We start from the raw sequence: 12,955 nt of genomic DNA, 5'->3' as shown, positions 1-12,955 counted from the left end.
CTGGGAATGCTAGGGGAAGAGAGGCACCAAGAGAAATGCCAAACAGAGAAGAGAACCCAGTGTTCAGCTTGAGAAGCAACAGAGACTTACCTGAGGGCATTTGGGGCTGTCTGACACCACAGGGATAAGCAGGGCAAGTGAAGGAATTGTCCACCTTCATGTTAGAGTTGTTAAAAGCCCTGTTAAGAGTTCCCACTGCGGGCAACACCCTGGCAGCCTTTGCAAAAAGTTGGAAGACTCTTCAGCTTCATGCTCTTTTCTCATGACTAGGTTATTATTCAAAGGACAGGGGTCCCTGGATCGTGAAACCCGTGGCCTCTTCCAGGGGGCGAGGCGTCTACCTGATCAACAATGTAAGTGTTCAGCAGAAAGCCAACTTTCTCCAGGTGACGTTGCATTCCATCCCCTCCTATTGTCATCCTTTGGCTAGTGCCATGGTAATCTCAACAGCAGGTGGCACTGATATCAATTTCAGCACCATTATGTACATGTTAGGTGGTCAGCACCCTAAGCAACTGGCATGGCCCCACAGCCCCCTATTTTTTCTCTGATCCATGTCCTGCAACACATGCTTTTTAAGTACCAGGTGCAGCAATAACCAGAGGATAGTTCCTGATTGCAGTGTGAATAGCTTTGCAGCTGCATCCTGGGCTTCCCTAATGACTGCAGGCTGCTTTGGGGAAGACTCCCAGAAACTTGTTGGAGTGGGGATCCCAGGCTGTCTGTCTGCAATGCGGAGCTGGATCCCATATTCATTGCTGTACATCTCACCTTCACTGACCCTGAGTTGTCTCTCCCATGGCTGTTTGACCATTTGATGGCCCCAAATAGTTGAATAACTTTCAGAAAAGTGAAATCCTCCAGTGTCAGGGAGAGGCCTTTGTTCTGTGTTCTGGACACAGAGGGCTCTAGGAGTCATGGTGCAGTTGGTGCCAGCCCTCTCCTGAGGGTTGATGCTCTGGCTGTAGCAGTTGCCTTGCCCTTTGCAAGCTGTGCAGGGAGTCAGGTTCTCACTGGTGGCAGTTGAGTCTGAACTGGAGCCAAGAGGGTGAGGGGATTTTGAGCTTTAGGGACTAATGGGACAAACATTCCTGGCAAATTACAAAGCTGGCTGGTGAGTCACTTCATGTTCTTTCACTCGTTACCCCCTTCTCTGTCCTGCAATGAAGGGGCCAGGCTGCCTCATCCAACCTCTACCTGGATTGTTTCCCATGGAATAAGGGAGCAGCTAGCCAAGTGCATGAAGTAACTCTTTCCAGAGCACCACTCAGCTTTGGTCTTTGCTTGAAGGAGAGGGAGCGCATGCTCAAGTGTGGGCAGGTAGCCAGGAACTGAGAAAAGGGCCCTCCTGGGATTTATCTCCCTTTGTGTATCTGTTCCAGCAGTATGTCAGTTAGTTTGGCCCAAAAATTTCCCATTTCTTAAAGTGTGATCCCCTTACAAGGAGTGTCTTCTAGAATCTGATCATGGAAAGTGTTTTTAAAAAATAAAAATCCTCAACTATTCCTCTGATCCAGAATAAAGCAGGTTGCCATTTTTGTGACACACCAAGAAAGCCTGAGCTCTCTTGGTGACTCTGAGTTAGCCAAGATTGCTCCTGGTCAGGCCAAGGGAAATGTGGATGCTCAGACACAGAAGTAAATGAAAGACAGGGAGGTGGATTAGATTTGGCTCCTTCACAAATGGGGATAAGAATCTGTTAACCAATCTGGACCATTTCTAGTTGGCAAGGGGTAGAAAGAGGGATTTACAGACAGTAAAGAGTAAAAGTTGCAGAGGAGGTTGCAGCCTGCAAGCTGTACAGCTCCCTCCCTACTCAGTGATCTGAGCCTGTGATGCTGGAGAGCTTATCTGGTTGCCCAGGCCTTTGATGTGTATTTGTCTTAGAGCAATAATGCAGCTTCCTGTTCTGAGCTCCCATATCAATACAGCAGCCTCACTGCTGTCTGAAGCTAGGATGAGAGAAGCTCAGCTAGGCAGTGTGAGTGGTTGGGTAACAGCTCTGGAGCTGGCCACTGAAATTGAAGGTTTGAGGAGGTTATTTCCCCCACTCTTGGCTCTGCTCCTTCCATATGCTGGAGACCCTCACAGTTATCTTGGGACAGGATTTGGTCCTTCTATTCCTGAATCTGCCTTTACTGATAGCCAATCCTGGATGCCTGAGAAGAAAGTATGGCCCCTTCCCCTGTGCTTGGTCAATATACCTAGCAAGTCAATGTGACTGTCATTTCTGAGACTTCCTGCCCCTAACCTATTGTGCATAATTGCTGTGTTGCTGTTAAACAGCTATTGAGGCCAATTCAGGAGGGGATGTGTGTGTGGTTTTAAATTTATATATTATGTGCAAAGCACTTCAGGCTCTCTGGGATAGCAGGTTCTCTGGAAATTTAATAACGCCTTGATTAAATTTCTGATCAGGGTCTAATTCCTCTAAATATCCTCTGATTGGCCAGGCTTTCCCCTAACTGCAGTTGCAATGGCACAAAATGACCTTAGAATGGGAAACCTCTTGGTAAAATTAACCCTACAGTCCATGGTTTCCTCACTCTTGAACTGAAGTTCTGTCTTGTTCTGTAGCCAAACCAGATTTCCCTGGAAGAGAATATCCTGGTGTCCCGTTACATCAACAACCCCCTGCTCATAGATGGTGAGTGTGTAGGAATTCACTTCTTTCTCTGAATTTCCTTACCTGATGGTCTCAGCAGTCTCTGCAAGAGACTGTGTGCGTAGCTATTTGGGCTGCCACTCCTCCTTTGATAGGTAAATGTCTCCAGCACCCTAGAACTGTGATTGGGGGGTTTCCTCAAACCAAGGGAGCTGCCCCATTGGGAAAGCTCTGAACATCTCAAGTCAGCAGAAGCTGAAAGACTCTGCTGTATATTTTTCACCTCCATCACTTTCAGGAGGATCTGCTGTTCCCCCTCAGGTAGATACAAAGTCTGGAGGCTCTTGGAAAGTATTTGTGGTCACTGATTCCTGCTAATCATCTTCCAGACTTCAAATTCGATGTGCGCCTGTATGTTCTGGTGACGTCCTATGATCCACTTGTTGTCTACCTCTACGAGGAGGGACTGGCCAGGTAGGACGCTGCACACCCTTCCCTCAGGACAGTTAAACCTGAAGCTCTAGGATCAAGAGAGCTTCTCTCTACCCTTGCCCTGTTCATCTTTGATTCAGAGGCCCTGGTGGAGAGGGAGCACTGCAAAGTTTTAGTTGGAGGTATTTAGTGATGCTGTCTTTTCTCATTCCTCAGGCTGGAGTAGAGTGACAATGGAAAGGGAAGTGACTAATTTTAAGGCTTGGTTATGGGAGGGGAAAGCCCTTGATAAAACAAGTTCTTGGAGCGATTGTCCACACAGATTCCATTCTTGGTTCACATGCACCCCATGCATTTGAGATCAGATACTTTTTGGCTAGTGTCAATTGGGGCCATGCCTGGTCCCTAGGTACCCTTCCTTCCTCTCGCCTCCTGCCCCTTCCCCCCATCACCTCTCAGTTCCTTCTTGCCATCCATGGCTGCAAGGTGGAGCCCCAGTACTGTCTTTCTCTTGAGCACTGTATGATTCACCTTCAATTTTAGGATTAGCTTATTAGTGAGCAAGAATTAGTTAGGTTTCCTTTTGCCTGTTGACCCATGTATGTGTATATTTAAAAAAGTAATAAGAAATGTAGTTTTTATGTCAATTAATCTTCATTTTTTCCCCCTACCTGCTCTTCATGCCAACCCCATATGGGGATTCTTGGATCATGGCAGAGGCCAAAGTCACCAAGTTTAAGACCTGTCCCTTGGATGCTGTCAGTGCCCAGAGTCACACATCATTGATAACAATGTGCCTTAGGGAATGACACATTATGGAATGTTGTTTCATGTGGTGTTTACTTCTCCAAGTGCACCCAGAGAGTGAGTGAGGTGAGACCGAAGTTTTTCCTGTTGGAGAATCAGTTCAGACTTCCTCAGACTTGTGGAAGATCTTTGGAAAAGTCTCAACATGTGGATCTGTCCATCTCCTGGTGCCCTGAGCTCCCATGCCACTTCCTTTGAAAGGCCTCATTTGTCCACCAGTACATCAGTGTTGATGTATGGTAGAGGCAGGAAGGAGCACTGTTCCAAAGACAACTCCAGATACAAATTGGGCCTCCTGCTGGTGCCAGAGAAGGTGAGTTGTCATGACTTGCTGTGGCTTCAATTGACATAAGTTAGAGAAGACACTTGATGATACCTCAGTACTGATATTTAAGGCAGCTCAGGTCGTACCATCTAAGGCTAAGGAATGTATTACTTCCGGTATGGCCCCAGCAAAATGTACCTCTGTATCTGGCGCTTCTACATTTATCACATCATCTGCTGGGCCTGATACTAGAGTCAATGTTACAAGAGACTCAGGGAGACCTCCTACTTAGGCCAAACATGGAGGCTCTGGGAAGAGTCCTCTGTACCAAGCTGCCTGCTTGGTACAGAGGCAAATCTGACAGAATTGCTCCTCCATTAGATGAGGTATATTTATTCTCCTCCTCTTCCCTAAAATATATTGTGAAATCATCCCCTCATCCTCCATCTCCCCTCTGGATAGCTCAATGGAAGTCAGGGAGAAAATCTAGAGATCATTCAATTAGAGGAGCTAGGAACACATATCATAGGGAGCTCACCTGCTGATATCCCTGATATGCTCACTTTCTCATTCTCCCAACCAGCCCTGCTCATATCGGACTCCCCTGGGATATTCAGCCCTATTCCTGAAAGCCAGCATTCACCATTATATCCAGAGATAGGTCTCTCTCACGACAAATTCAGCTTCATATAGTCCAGTCCCCTGCACAGAGGCAGGACTAGGTAAACCCCTGGATATATTTGATCTAACTCAAGGGAAGTTGGATATGCCATTCAGTGAATGTCTGCTGCAACATGCCAGGTGGAGGTGGCACACACCAGCTTCTGTCCACTAACTTCAAGAAAGAAGACAGAAGATATCAGGTCCCTGAATATTTTTATCATCATCCTACACCTGGTATTCCAGTGGTACAAGTTGTACAGCAGAGGACACAACAGTAAGGTCCTCCAACATCCCCATGTGAGAGACCCCCGCACCTCCAAAAACTCAACCTTGTTGACTGAAAGGTCTGTTCATCCACAAGCCTACAAATGAAGGAAGCAAACTGCCAAGCACAACTCCCAAAATAAGATTTTTTTGAGCTGGGACAAACAAATCTAATTTGGTGGATAATTTACTCCAAGAGCATCAGGAGGAGCCATAATTTCTTATGGTTGATGGCCAATTAACTGCAAGAACATCTCAGCAGGCTGCGCTGAATGTGTCTGACAAGAGGCGCAAACAGTGGCTACAGCAATATCCATGTAATTCAGGTAATACATCAAGGTAATCATAGCTCCAACCCTCAGGATCCCTAGGTAGGTCCAAGCAATAATCAAAGACTTCCCATTTGAAGGAAACTATCTACTTAGCAGTGGCACTGAGGCACTACATACCCTGAAGGATTCCAGACAACTCTGTGCTCCTTGGGGCTCTGTCCCATCTCTTAAAAGAAAGCAGTGCAGGCAACAGCCGTACCTCAGGCAGTGTTCTTCAGTGAGTATTATCACCAATCTCCATGATTGTCTGAGTCTCCAAGGAAGAGGCAGAGATTTCATTGGTGATAATCCACTCCCTCTTACTCAGCTGCCCTGAAGTCTGGGACTTTGAATGGGCAACAAGTCTAACACCATCACTGGGACCCTGCTTGGACCACCACAAGATCTATTTTACCCACTATCCCTTTGGTAACTACCTATTTTCAGGAAACTTGGGCTGGGATTACCTTGGACCAGTGGGTCCTTCAGATCATAAGCAAGAGGTATTCCCATGCAGTTTCGGTCTCTTCCCACCCTCTTTCATCTTTCCATCCTTTTCCAGGGACCCCTCACAAGAGATTGAGGCAGGAGATAGACTGCCACTTACAACTGGGAGCAGGGGTCAGGGGAGGAACTGCCCTTGGAGTTCAGGAGCAAGTGATTTTATTCTCACTATTTCTGAATCTTAAAGAAGAAAGGAGGCTGTAGACCCACCCTTAGCCTTTGATGTCTCAACCCCTTTTGCTTGCCATTTCAAATTCAAAATGGTGGACCGTGACTATTAATGAAAGGAATCTAGCTCTTATGGACTAGTTCATGCCTCTTGACCTGTATAAAGCCTATTCGTATCTCCGTACATCTGGTTCACAGGAAATACGAGATTCCAGATAGAAACATCCCACTATCAATACAGAGTACTAACCTTTGGCCACTCCACAGCTCAAAGGATTTTCACTAAATGCCTGTTGGTAGTGGCAGTTCATCTCAGGAGACAAAAATCCAGGTATACCTTTACCTAGACAACTGTCTAATTCAAGGAAGATTGCCACAACAGGTGATTTAGCACAGACAATCCTGAAATTCTTCATCTTTCTAGGTTTCAAAATGAAAAGAGTGAAATCTTCAGATTCCAACTCAGACCACAGTGAACAGTGTTAGACTCCATATCAGTGAGGACTTACCTTCCACAGCAAAGATTTAATACAATACTGGATCACCTCAATCAGATTTGAGCCCACTCAACACCACAAATGAGGATGTATCTGAGGCTTCTAGGGCACATAGCCATGTACATTTATGTCACACAATATGCCAGACTACACCTTTGATCTAGGCAAGAGGTGGCTGAAATCAATCTCTCTCCAGCAGACATCGCATGGATATGATAGTCATGGTCCCACAAAATTCTTGTTAAATACCTGAACAAAACCACTTCAGCTGTGCAGTGGAGTTCCCGTGTCCATGTCTCTTCCTACAAAGATGTTGGTAACAGATGCCTTCATTCAGGAATGTAGGGCTCATCTTGATCAACTGAAAAATCAAGGACTATGGTCTCAGGAAGCAATTCTGCATACAAACATTTTAGCACTCAGGGCAGTCTCCCTGGCATGCAGTTTTTTCTACCCCTTCTTCAGGAATCAGCAATTCAAGTGCTGACAGATAACACCACAGCAATGCACTATATCAGCTGGGCAAAGGGGAGAGCAAGATTATTCCCCACTCTTTCAAGAAGCTGTATGCCTATGAGGAGTGGTGCTTTCTGTGCCAGATCTCACTGGTAGCTCTGCACCTTCTGGGTCTTCAGAACAGTCTGGTAAACCAGCTTTCTCCTCCCCTCCCCCTCCACACAAAACCAAACAAACCCACAATTGATCTTTGAAAGACCCAGTTCTGCATAGCATCTTTGTAAATAAGGTGTCCCAGAAATATACCTGTTGTGGTTTGTTGCAAACAAGTGTAACACATTACTTTGGGGGCTGGGGGAAAGAGAGTCCACAGACGCCTTCTTCATCTTGTGGACAACGATCTTCTGTGTGTCTTTCCACCAATCCCAATGATACTGTGGGTCTTGAAGAAATTGAGGCAAGATGCAGCTTGCATCATAATAACCTCAGCATAACCAGACAATTCTGGTACTCAGAGGTGGTGAATCTGTCAACATAACTGTATACCTTACCTATTTACCAGACAGTCTCCCAGAGCAATGGTTGGATTCTACTCCCATATCCAATATCCTTATGCCTGACCACCTGGATGCTGGCTGGATGAATCCTACTGAGAAGTTGCTCTGTTGATGTTCAGAATGTTCTGTGCCAAAGCAGGAAATCTTTGACCAGACCTATGTATTCAGCTAAATGAAAGAAGTTTTCTATCTAGGCTTCTTAGCATCAGCTTTCTCCCTGACAGCACCAGTCTTAGCAATTCTGGACTAGGTGCTAGCCCTGAAGCAATCTGGACTTTCCATCAGCTCAGTAACAGTCCATCTGACAGCAGTATCTGCAAATTGCTCTCCTATCTCGGGTCACACTGTTTCCTCACCCTCCAGTGACAATTTCTGAAAGCCCTCATGCATGTTTTCCCCACAGTTTGAGAGCCCCCTCCTCCATAGGATCTTCTGGCAGGGTTGATGAGTTCCCTTCTTTGAGTCTTCAGCAACTTGCTCCCTTTTAACACCTGGCTGCTAGAAAAATGGTTTTCACTGATATTACCTCAGTAAGGAGGTCAGATCCCCTGTATGAAGTATTTCAAGGGCAGGGTTATCCTTAGACCTCACTAACTTTCTGCCCCAGATTGTCTGAACTCTGTGAAAATCAGTCCATTCACCTCTGTTCTTCCCTAAGCCTTGCTCTGAGTGAAGCAAAACTTCAAACACTAGATGTAGTGAGGGCATTGTCTTTTTATTTGGATAGAACTAAGTCATTTGGGAACACACCTAAACTACTTGCTGCATTTGCTGACAAAGTCAAAGTGTGATCTATATCGACTCAGTTTATCCAAGTGGGTCTCAGACAGTGTAAGAACTTGCTGTGAATTAACCAGGCCACATCAGAGCTCTTTCCATTAGGGATCAGGCAGCTTATATTGCTTGCTTGAGTAATATTCCCAAACTTAATCTAATGCGGGTCTCCAGATTGAATGTCAGTTTTGGAAGGATTGTCTTGCAATCACTATTCAAGGATGACTCCTACCCACTTCTAAGGAAATAGACAACTGTTTGTTAGTCACCATGAGTGGAATCTGTGTTGGTAATTGCTTAAAGAAGGGCTGCTTATCCCACAGCAACCATGGTGTGAGATATGTTGTCTGCACAGATTTCACAACTCACCCTCTTTCTTTGCTATTGGGGAGTTCTGTGGAATTTTTGTATTGATGAAGAAACTGAGGCGGTAGGGCCCATTCAGTCATTTGTGCCTCCAGGTGGGGAGGTTGCAATACTTAAAGCACAGGCATGACCACCAAATGGACATTGCTGGCCAAAAAGAAACTGACTTAAGCATGTGCACCAAAAGTGTAATCTGTGTAGACAGCACATCTTCAACTACAATTACTGTAGGGTAACTGTTCTTTCCCTGCAGCCACATCCCCACCTTGTATTCTTTTTGAGAAAGAGCTAATGTAAGTGGAGGCCAGTCTGTTCAAGGTGGAGCATTGTGGAAGATCTACATGCTGCTTTAAAAGGCCAGGTCTCTTGTAGACTATAATTCCATCAGCTATAGGATACCTGATGCATGATTGTGGAATTGGTGCAGAAGATAAAATCAGATGCACTTTCCTGGGTGTGTCATCCTAAGTCAGGGGACTGGCCTGACTCCCTGTAGAGTGACCCATAGCTCTCTGCTGCCCCACAGTTGATAGCTCACAGTGGGATGGAGTACTTTTAAATGACAGGAAAAGCCTACTCCTACCAGCTTCCTTAATTAATCTTCAACCACCTCCTCCCCCCACAAATCTCCAGGGCTGGTGAGTAGGTGCAGTAGGTGATGGCAATCCCCTAGGGTATATCTATCAACTGACTGGGGCAGAAGCAGCCTCAGCCATCTTATGGAGGTTACCGATGGGGAAATGTGTGAGATTAGATATTTCTTTGTGTGGCCTCCAGATGGCACTAGCAACCTTTGCTGTTTTCAGTGTCTTGTGATGTTTTTCCCCTTGCCCTGGATTTGTGTGCCTGGACACAGAGGTTAGGATCCTAGAGCCTCCAAGTTTCTGTTTGTCTCCTTGATGTGGTATAAATGCCTACAGAGATTTCTTTAAGGGCTTACAGACTATTGGTGCTTTGGCTAAGGCTGGGACAACCTCAGACTGTGAGGGGAAGGGTTCATCACTTGTGGTTGTGAATTGAGGCTGTTTTTCGTTCTCCATTGTAGACACTACAGCGTTTAGGGGTAGGAGCAGGGTGTGGCAGGGCTTCTGGGAGGTCTGGGGAACGATATGGGAGGATACCATAGTGTGGCACAGTGGACATGGCATGAATATAGTGAAGTGAGGGCTTTGTTGCACAGGTGGAGGCCAGGTTTAGGAACTTACCTTGCTGACTGAAGAAATGACACTGCACCTGTATTCTGCAGTTTTCCCAAAGCCTGACTAGTCTCCAGAATGTGTCCTTTCTGTGCTTACTTGTATTTGCTCCCTTACCAGCTTCCTCTGTATCCCATGGAAAACCAATGTGCAGCTCATGCCATGCCTAAGGGAGCCACAGTGGCTGGTGCCTGGCTCATTCAGCAGTGTTGATGCCTACTGGCAGAGAAGAGGTACTGATGATAGAACACATGGTGGCTCCATAGACCATAGGACATGATGACAAAAATTGGAAGCTAGGTCAAATTACAAAGGATGAATATAAACCAATACTACAAATATATAGGGACAAAATTAGAAAGGCCAAGGTACAAAATGAGATTAAACTGGCTAGAGACAGGAAGGGTAGCAGGAAAACATTTTACATTAGAAGCTAGAGGAAGACCAAACAATTAGGTTGGGGAGGGAGAAGGAACAATAACAGAAAATGTGGAAATGGCAGAAGTGCTAAATGACTTTTTTGTTTTCACTAAAAGGTTAGTAGTGATTGGACATCTAACATAGTGAAAGACAGTGAAAGTGAGTTAGGATCACAGGCTAAAATAAGGAGAAAACAAATTAAAAATTACTTAGACAAGTTAGATGTCTTCAAGTCACCAGGGCCTGATGAAATGCATCCTACAATACTCAAGAAGCTGATTGAGGAGATATCTGAGCCATTAATGATTATCTTTGAAAAGTCATGGAAGATGGGAATGATTTCAGAGGACTAGAAAAGGGCAAATATAGTGCCTATCTATAAAAAGGGGAATAAGGACAGGGAATTACAGATCAGTCATCTTAAATTCAGTACCCAGAAATATAATGGAGCAAATAAATAAGCGATCAATTTGCAAACACCTAGAAGATAAGTCAGCATGGATTTGTCAAAAACAAATCACATCAAACCAACCTGATAGCTTTCTTTGGCAGGGTAACAAGCCTTGTGGATAGGGAGGAAGTGATAAATGTGGTGTATCTTGAGTTTAATAAGGCTTTTGATACTGTCTCACATGATCTCATAAACAAACTAGGGCAATACAACAGGGCTCATAGTCCAGCTGGAAGGGCATATCGAGTGGGGATCCTGCAGGGTTCAGTTCTGGGTCTGGTTATGTTCAATATCTTCATCAGTGGTTTAGATAATGGCATTGAGAGTACACTTATAAAGTTTGTGGATGATACCAAGCTGGGAGGGGTTGCAAGTGCTTTGGAGGATAGGATTACAATTCAAAATGACCTGGATAAACTGGAGAAATGTTTTTAAGTAAATGGGATAAAACTCAGTAAGAACAAATGCAAAGTACTTCAATTAGGAAGGAGCAGGGATCTGCCTAAGAAGGGATCTAGGGGTCCTAGTAGATCTCACAAGCTAAATATGAGTCAGTGTAACACTTGGGGGAAAAAAAAGAAAACGTCATTCTGGGATATATTAGCAGGAGTATTGTAAGCAAGACACAAGAAGTAATTCTTCTGTTCTACTTGACTAGAATATTGTGTCCAGTTCAGGAAAGATATGGACAAATTGGAGAAAGTCCAGAGAAGAACAACAAAAATGATTAAAGGTCTAGAAAACATGCCTATGAGAAAGATTGGGGAAAAAATGGGTTTTAGTCTGGAGAAGAGAAGACTGAGGAGGAACGTAAGTTTTCAAGTACATAAAACATTGTTACAAGGAGGAGGGAGAAAAATTATTCTCCTTAACCTCTGAGAATAGGACAATAGGCAATGGGCTTAAATTGCAGCAAGGATGGTTTAGATTGGATGTTAGGAAAAACTTCCTAACTGTCAGGGTAGTTAAGCACTGGAATAAATTACCCAGGGAGGTTGTGGAATCTCAATCATGGGAGATTTTAAAGAACAGGTTAGATAAACAGCTGTTAGATATGATCTAGATAATACTTAATTCTGCCATAAGCACAGGGGACTGGACTAGATGACTTCTCGAGGTCCCTTCCAGGCCTATGATTCTATGACTTGAAGTGAGGAGGTACTAAGTAGCATTTATCAGCTGATGACTGTGTGACACCTCTCTATGTCTTGCTTCCAGTATTACAGCCTGACTTGACATGAGGTAATATAGGGTTGGAAGTGAGGCTCTGGAACAGAGAAAATAGGTTTAGGCTTGATGCTGTGTTGCTGAGTTCCCATCTGTGTGGAATGACAGGAGGTGGGGGGTAGGAAAGACTCCCTCAGGCAGCAGTGAGGAAGCTGAGATCCAGTAGTAAAGCCTTTTGGGTTATTCAGGCTCTTGAATCTTCTCAGAAGTTCTAAATGCAACTGTTCCATTTGCCCTGTTGAAGTCCTGTTTTCATTCTTTGAGAAGTGAGTTTTGGGCAGAATTCAGGGTGCCCTGAGCTATGGTGCCAGACATAAGAGCAGGCTCTCTTGTGGTTTGCTCTTCCCTTTGAGGAAGCTTTTATGGGGATGGAATCTTAGGCCATTGAAGCTGGGGGTTCAACTTTCTGAGCACTTCCAGGACTGATAGCCACAAACAAGCTCTGTCACTGCACCTTATTTTGCCTTGCAGTACCCCCTGCTATTTTGGTCTTGTCCAGCTCCCAACTCTGCCAATGTTGCTAATCCATAGAAGTCCTCCGTTTCAGTCCTGTGTCCCTCCTATGAAGGAAAGCTTGCTAATCATTTTGAATTTATGGTGATCTTTCAGTTCTCTGTTGGGGCCTGAAACAAGAGCAGGATTTCTCAAGGGTGAAACAGCCTGGGGTATGCCATGCTGTCCCTTAAGGCCTTGTCCAGATTTGATTTAAAGGTGTATTAGTACGTTAGCTAATGTTTTAAAAACCTAATGTAGTCAAGGCACATATTAAAAGCTATGTGCTAAACTGATCAGGATTAAGATTTAAGACCAGAAGGGATCATTATGGTGATCTAGTTTAACTCCTACATAACATGTGCCATAATATTGCACCCAGTAACTTCTGCATCAAGTCCATGACTTTCTGGTTGCATAAGAGTATATCTCTGAGAAAGACTTTCAATCTTGGATAGTAGGTCTGCTGCAGACTTCGGAAATATGTTAGCTAACATGTT

The 12,955-nt window shown here is 44.7% G+C and overlaps 1 protein-coding gene across 6 annotated transcripts in view; it reads left to right on the top strand.

Moving 5' to 3' along the window:
• The window catches only part of TTLL5 (tubulin tyrosine ligase like 5), a 194,208-nt gene that overhangs the window by 16,644 nt on the left and 164,609 nt on the right, over window positions 1–12,955 (top strand). For 5 of the 6 annotated variants that reach the window (XM_067532885.1, XM_067532877.1, XM_067532904.1 and 2 more), the window contains exons 7-9: window positions 271–353; window positions 2,578–2,647; window positions 2,995–3,079. In XM_067532885.1, coding sequence (XP_067388986.1) covers window positions 271–353; window positions 2,578–2,647; window positions 2,995–3,079 — 238 coding nt within the window. The remainder of the gene's footprint in view (window positions 1–270; window positions 354–2,577; window positions 2,648–2,994; window positions 3,080–12,955) is intronic. The other variant, XM_067532912.1, reaches the window with a different exon arrangement.

This window comes from Emydura macquarii, unplaced genomic scaffold (genome assembly GCF_026122565.2).
Source record: "Emydura macquarii macquarii isolate MOO-44397 ecotype Brisbane River unplaced genomic scaffold, CSIRO-AGI_Emac_v2 contig_374, whole genome shotgun sequence".
In the NCBI taxonomy this organism is placed as follows: Eukaryota; Metazoa; Chordata; order Testudines; family Chelidae; genus Emydura; species Emydura macquarii.
Note: the sequence above shows the minus strand (reverse complement) of the source record. Positions and strands in the feature narration are given on the sequence as shown.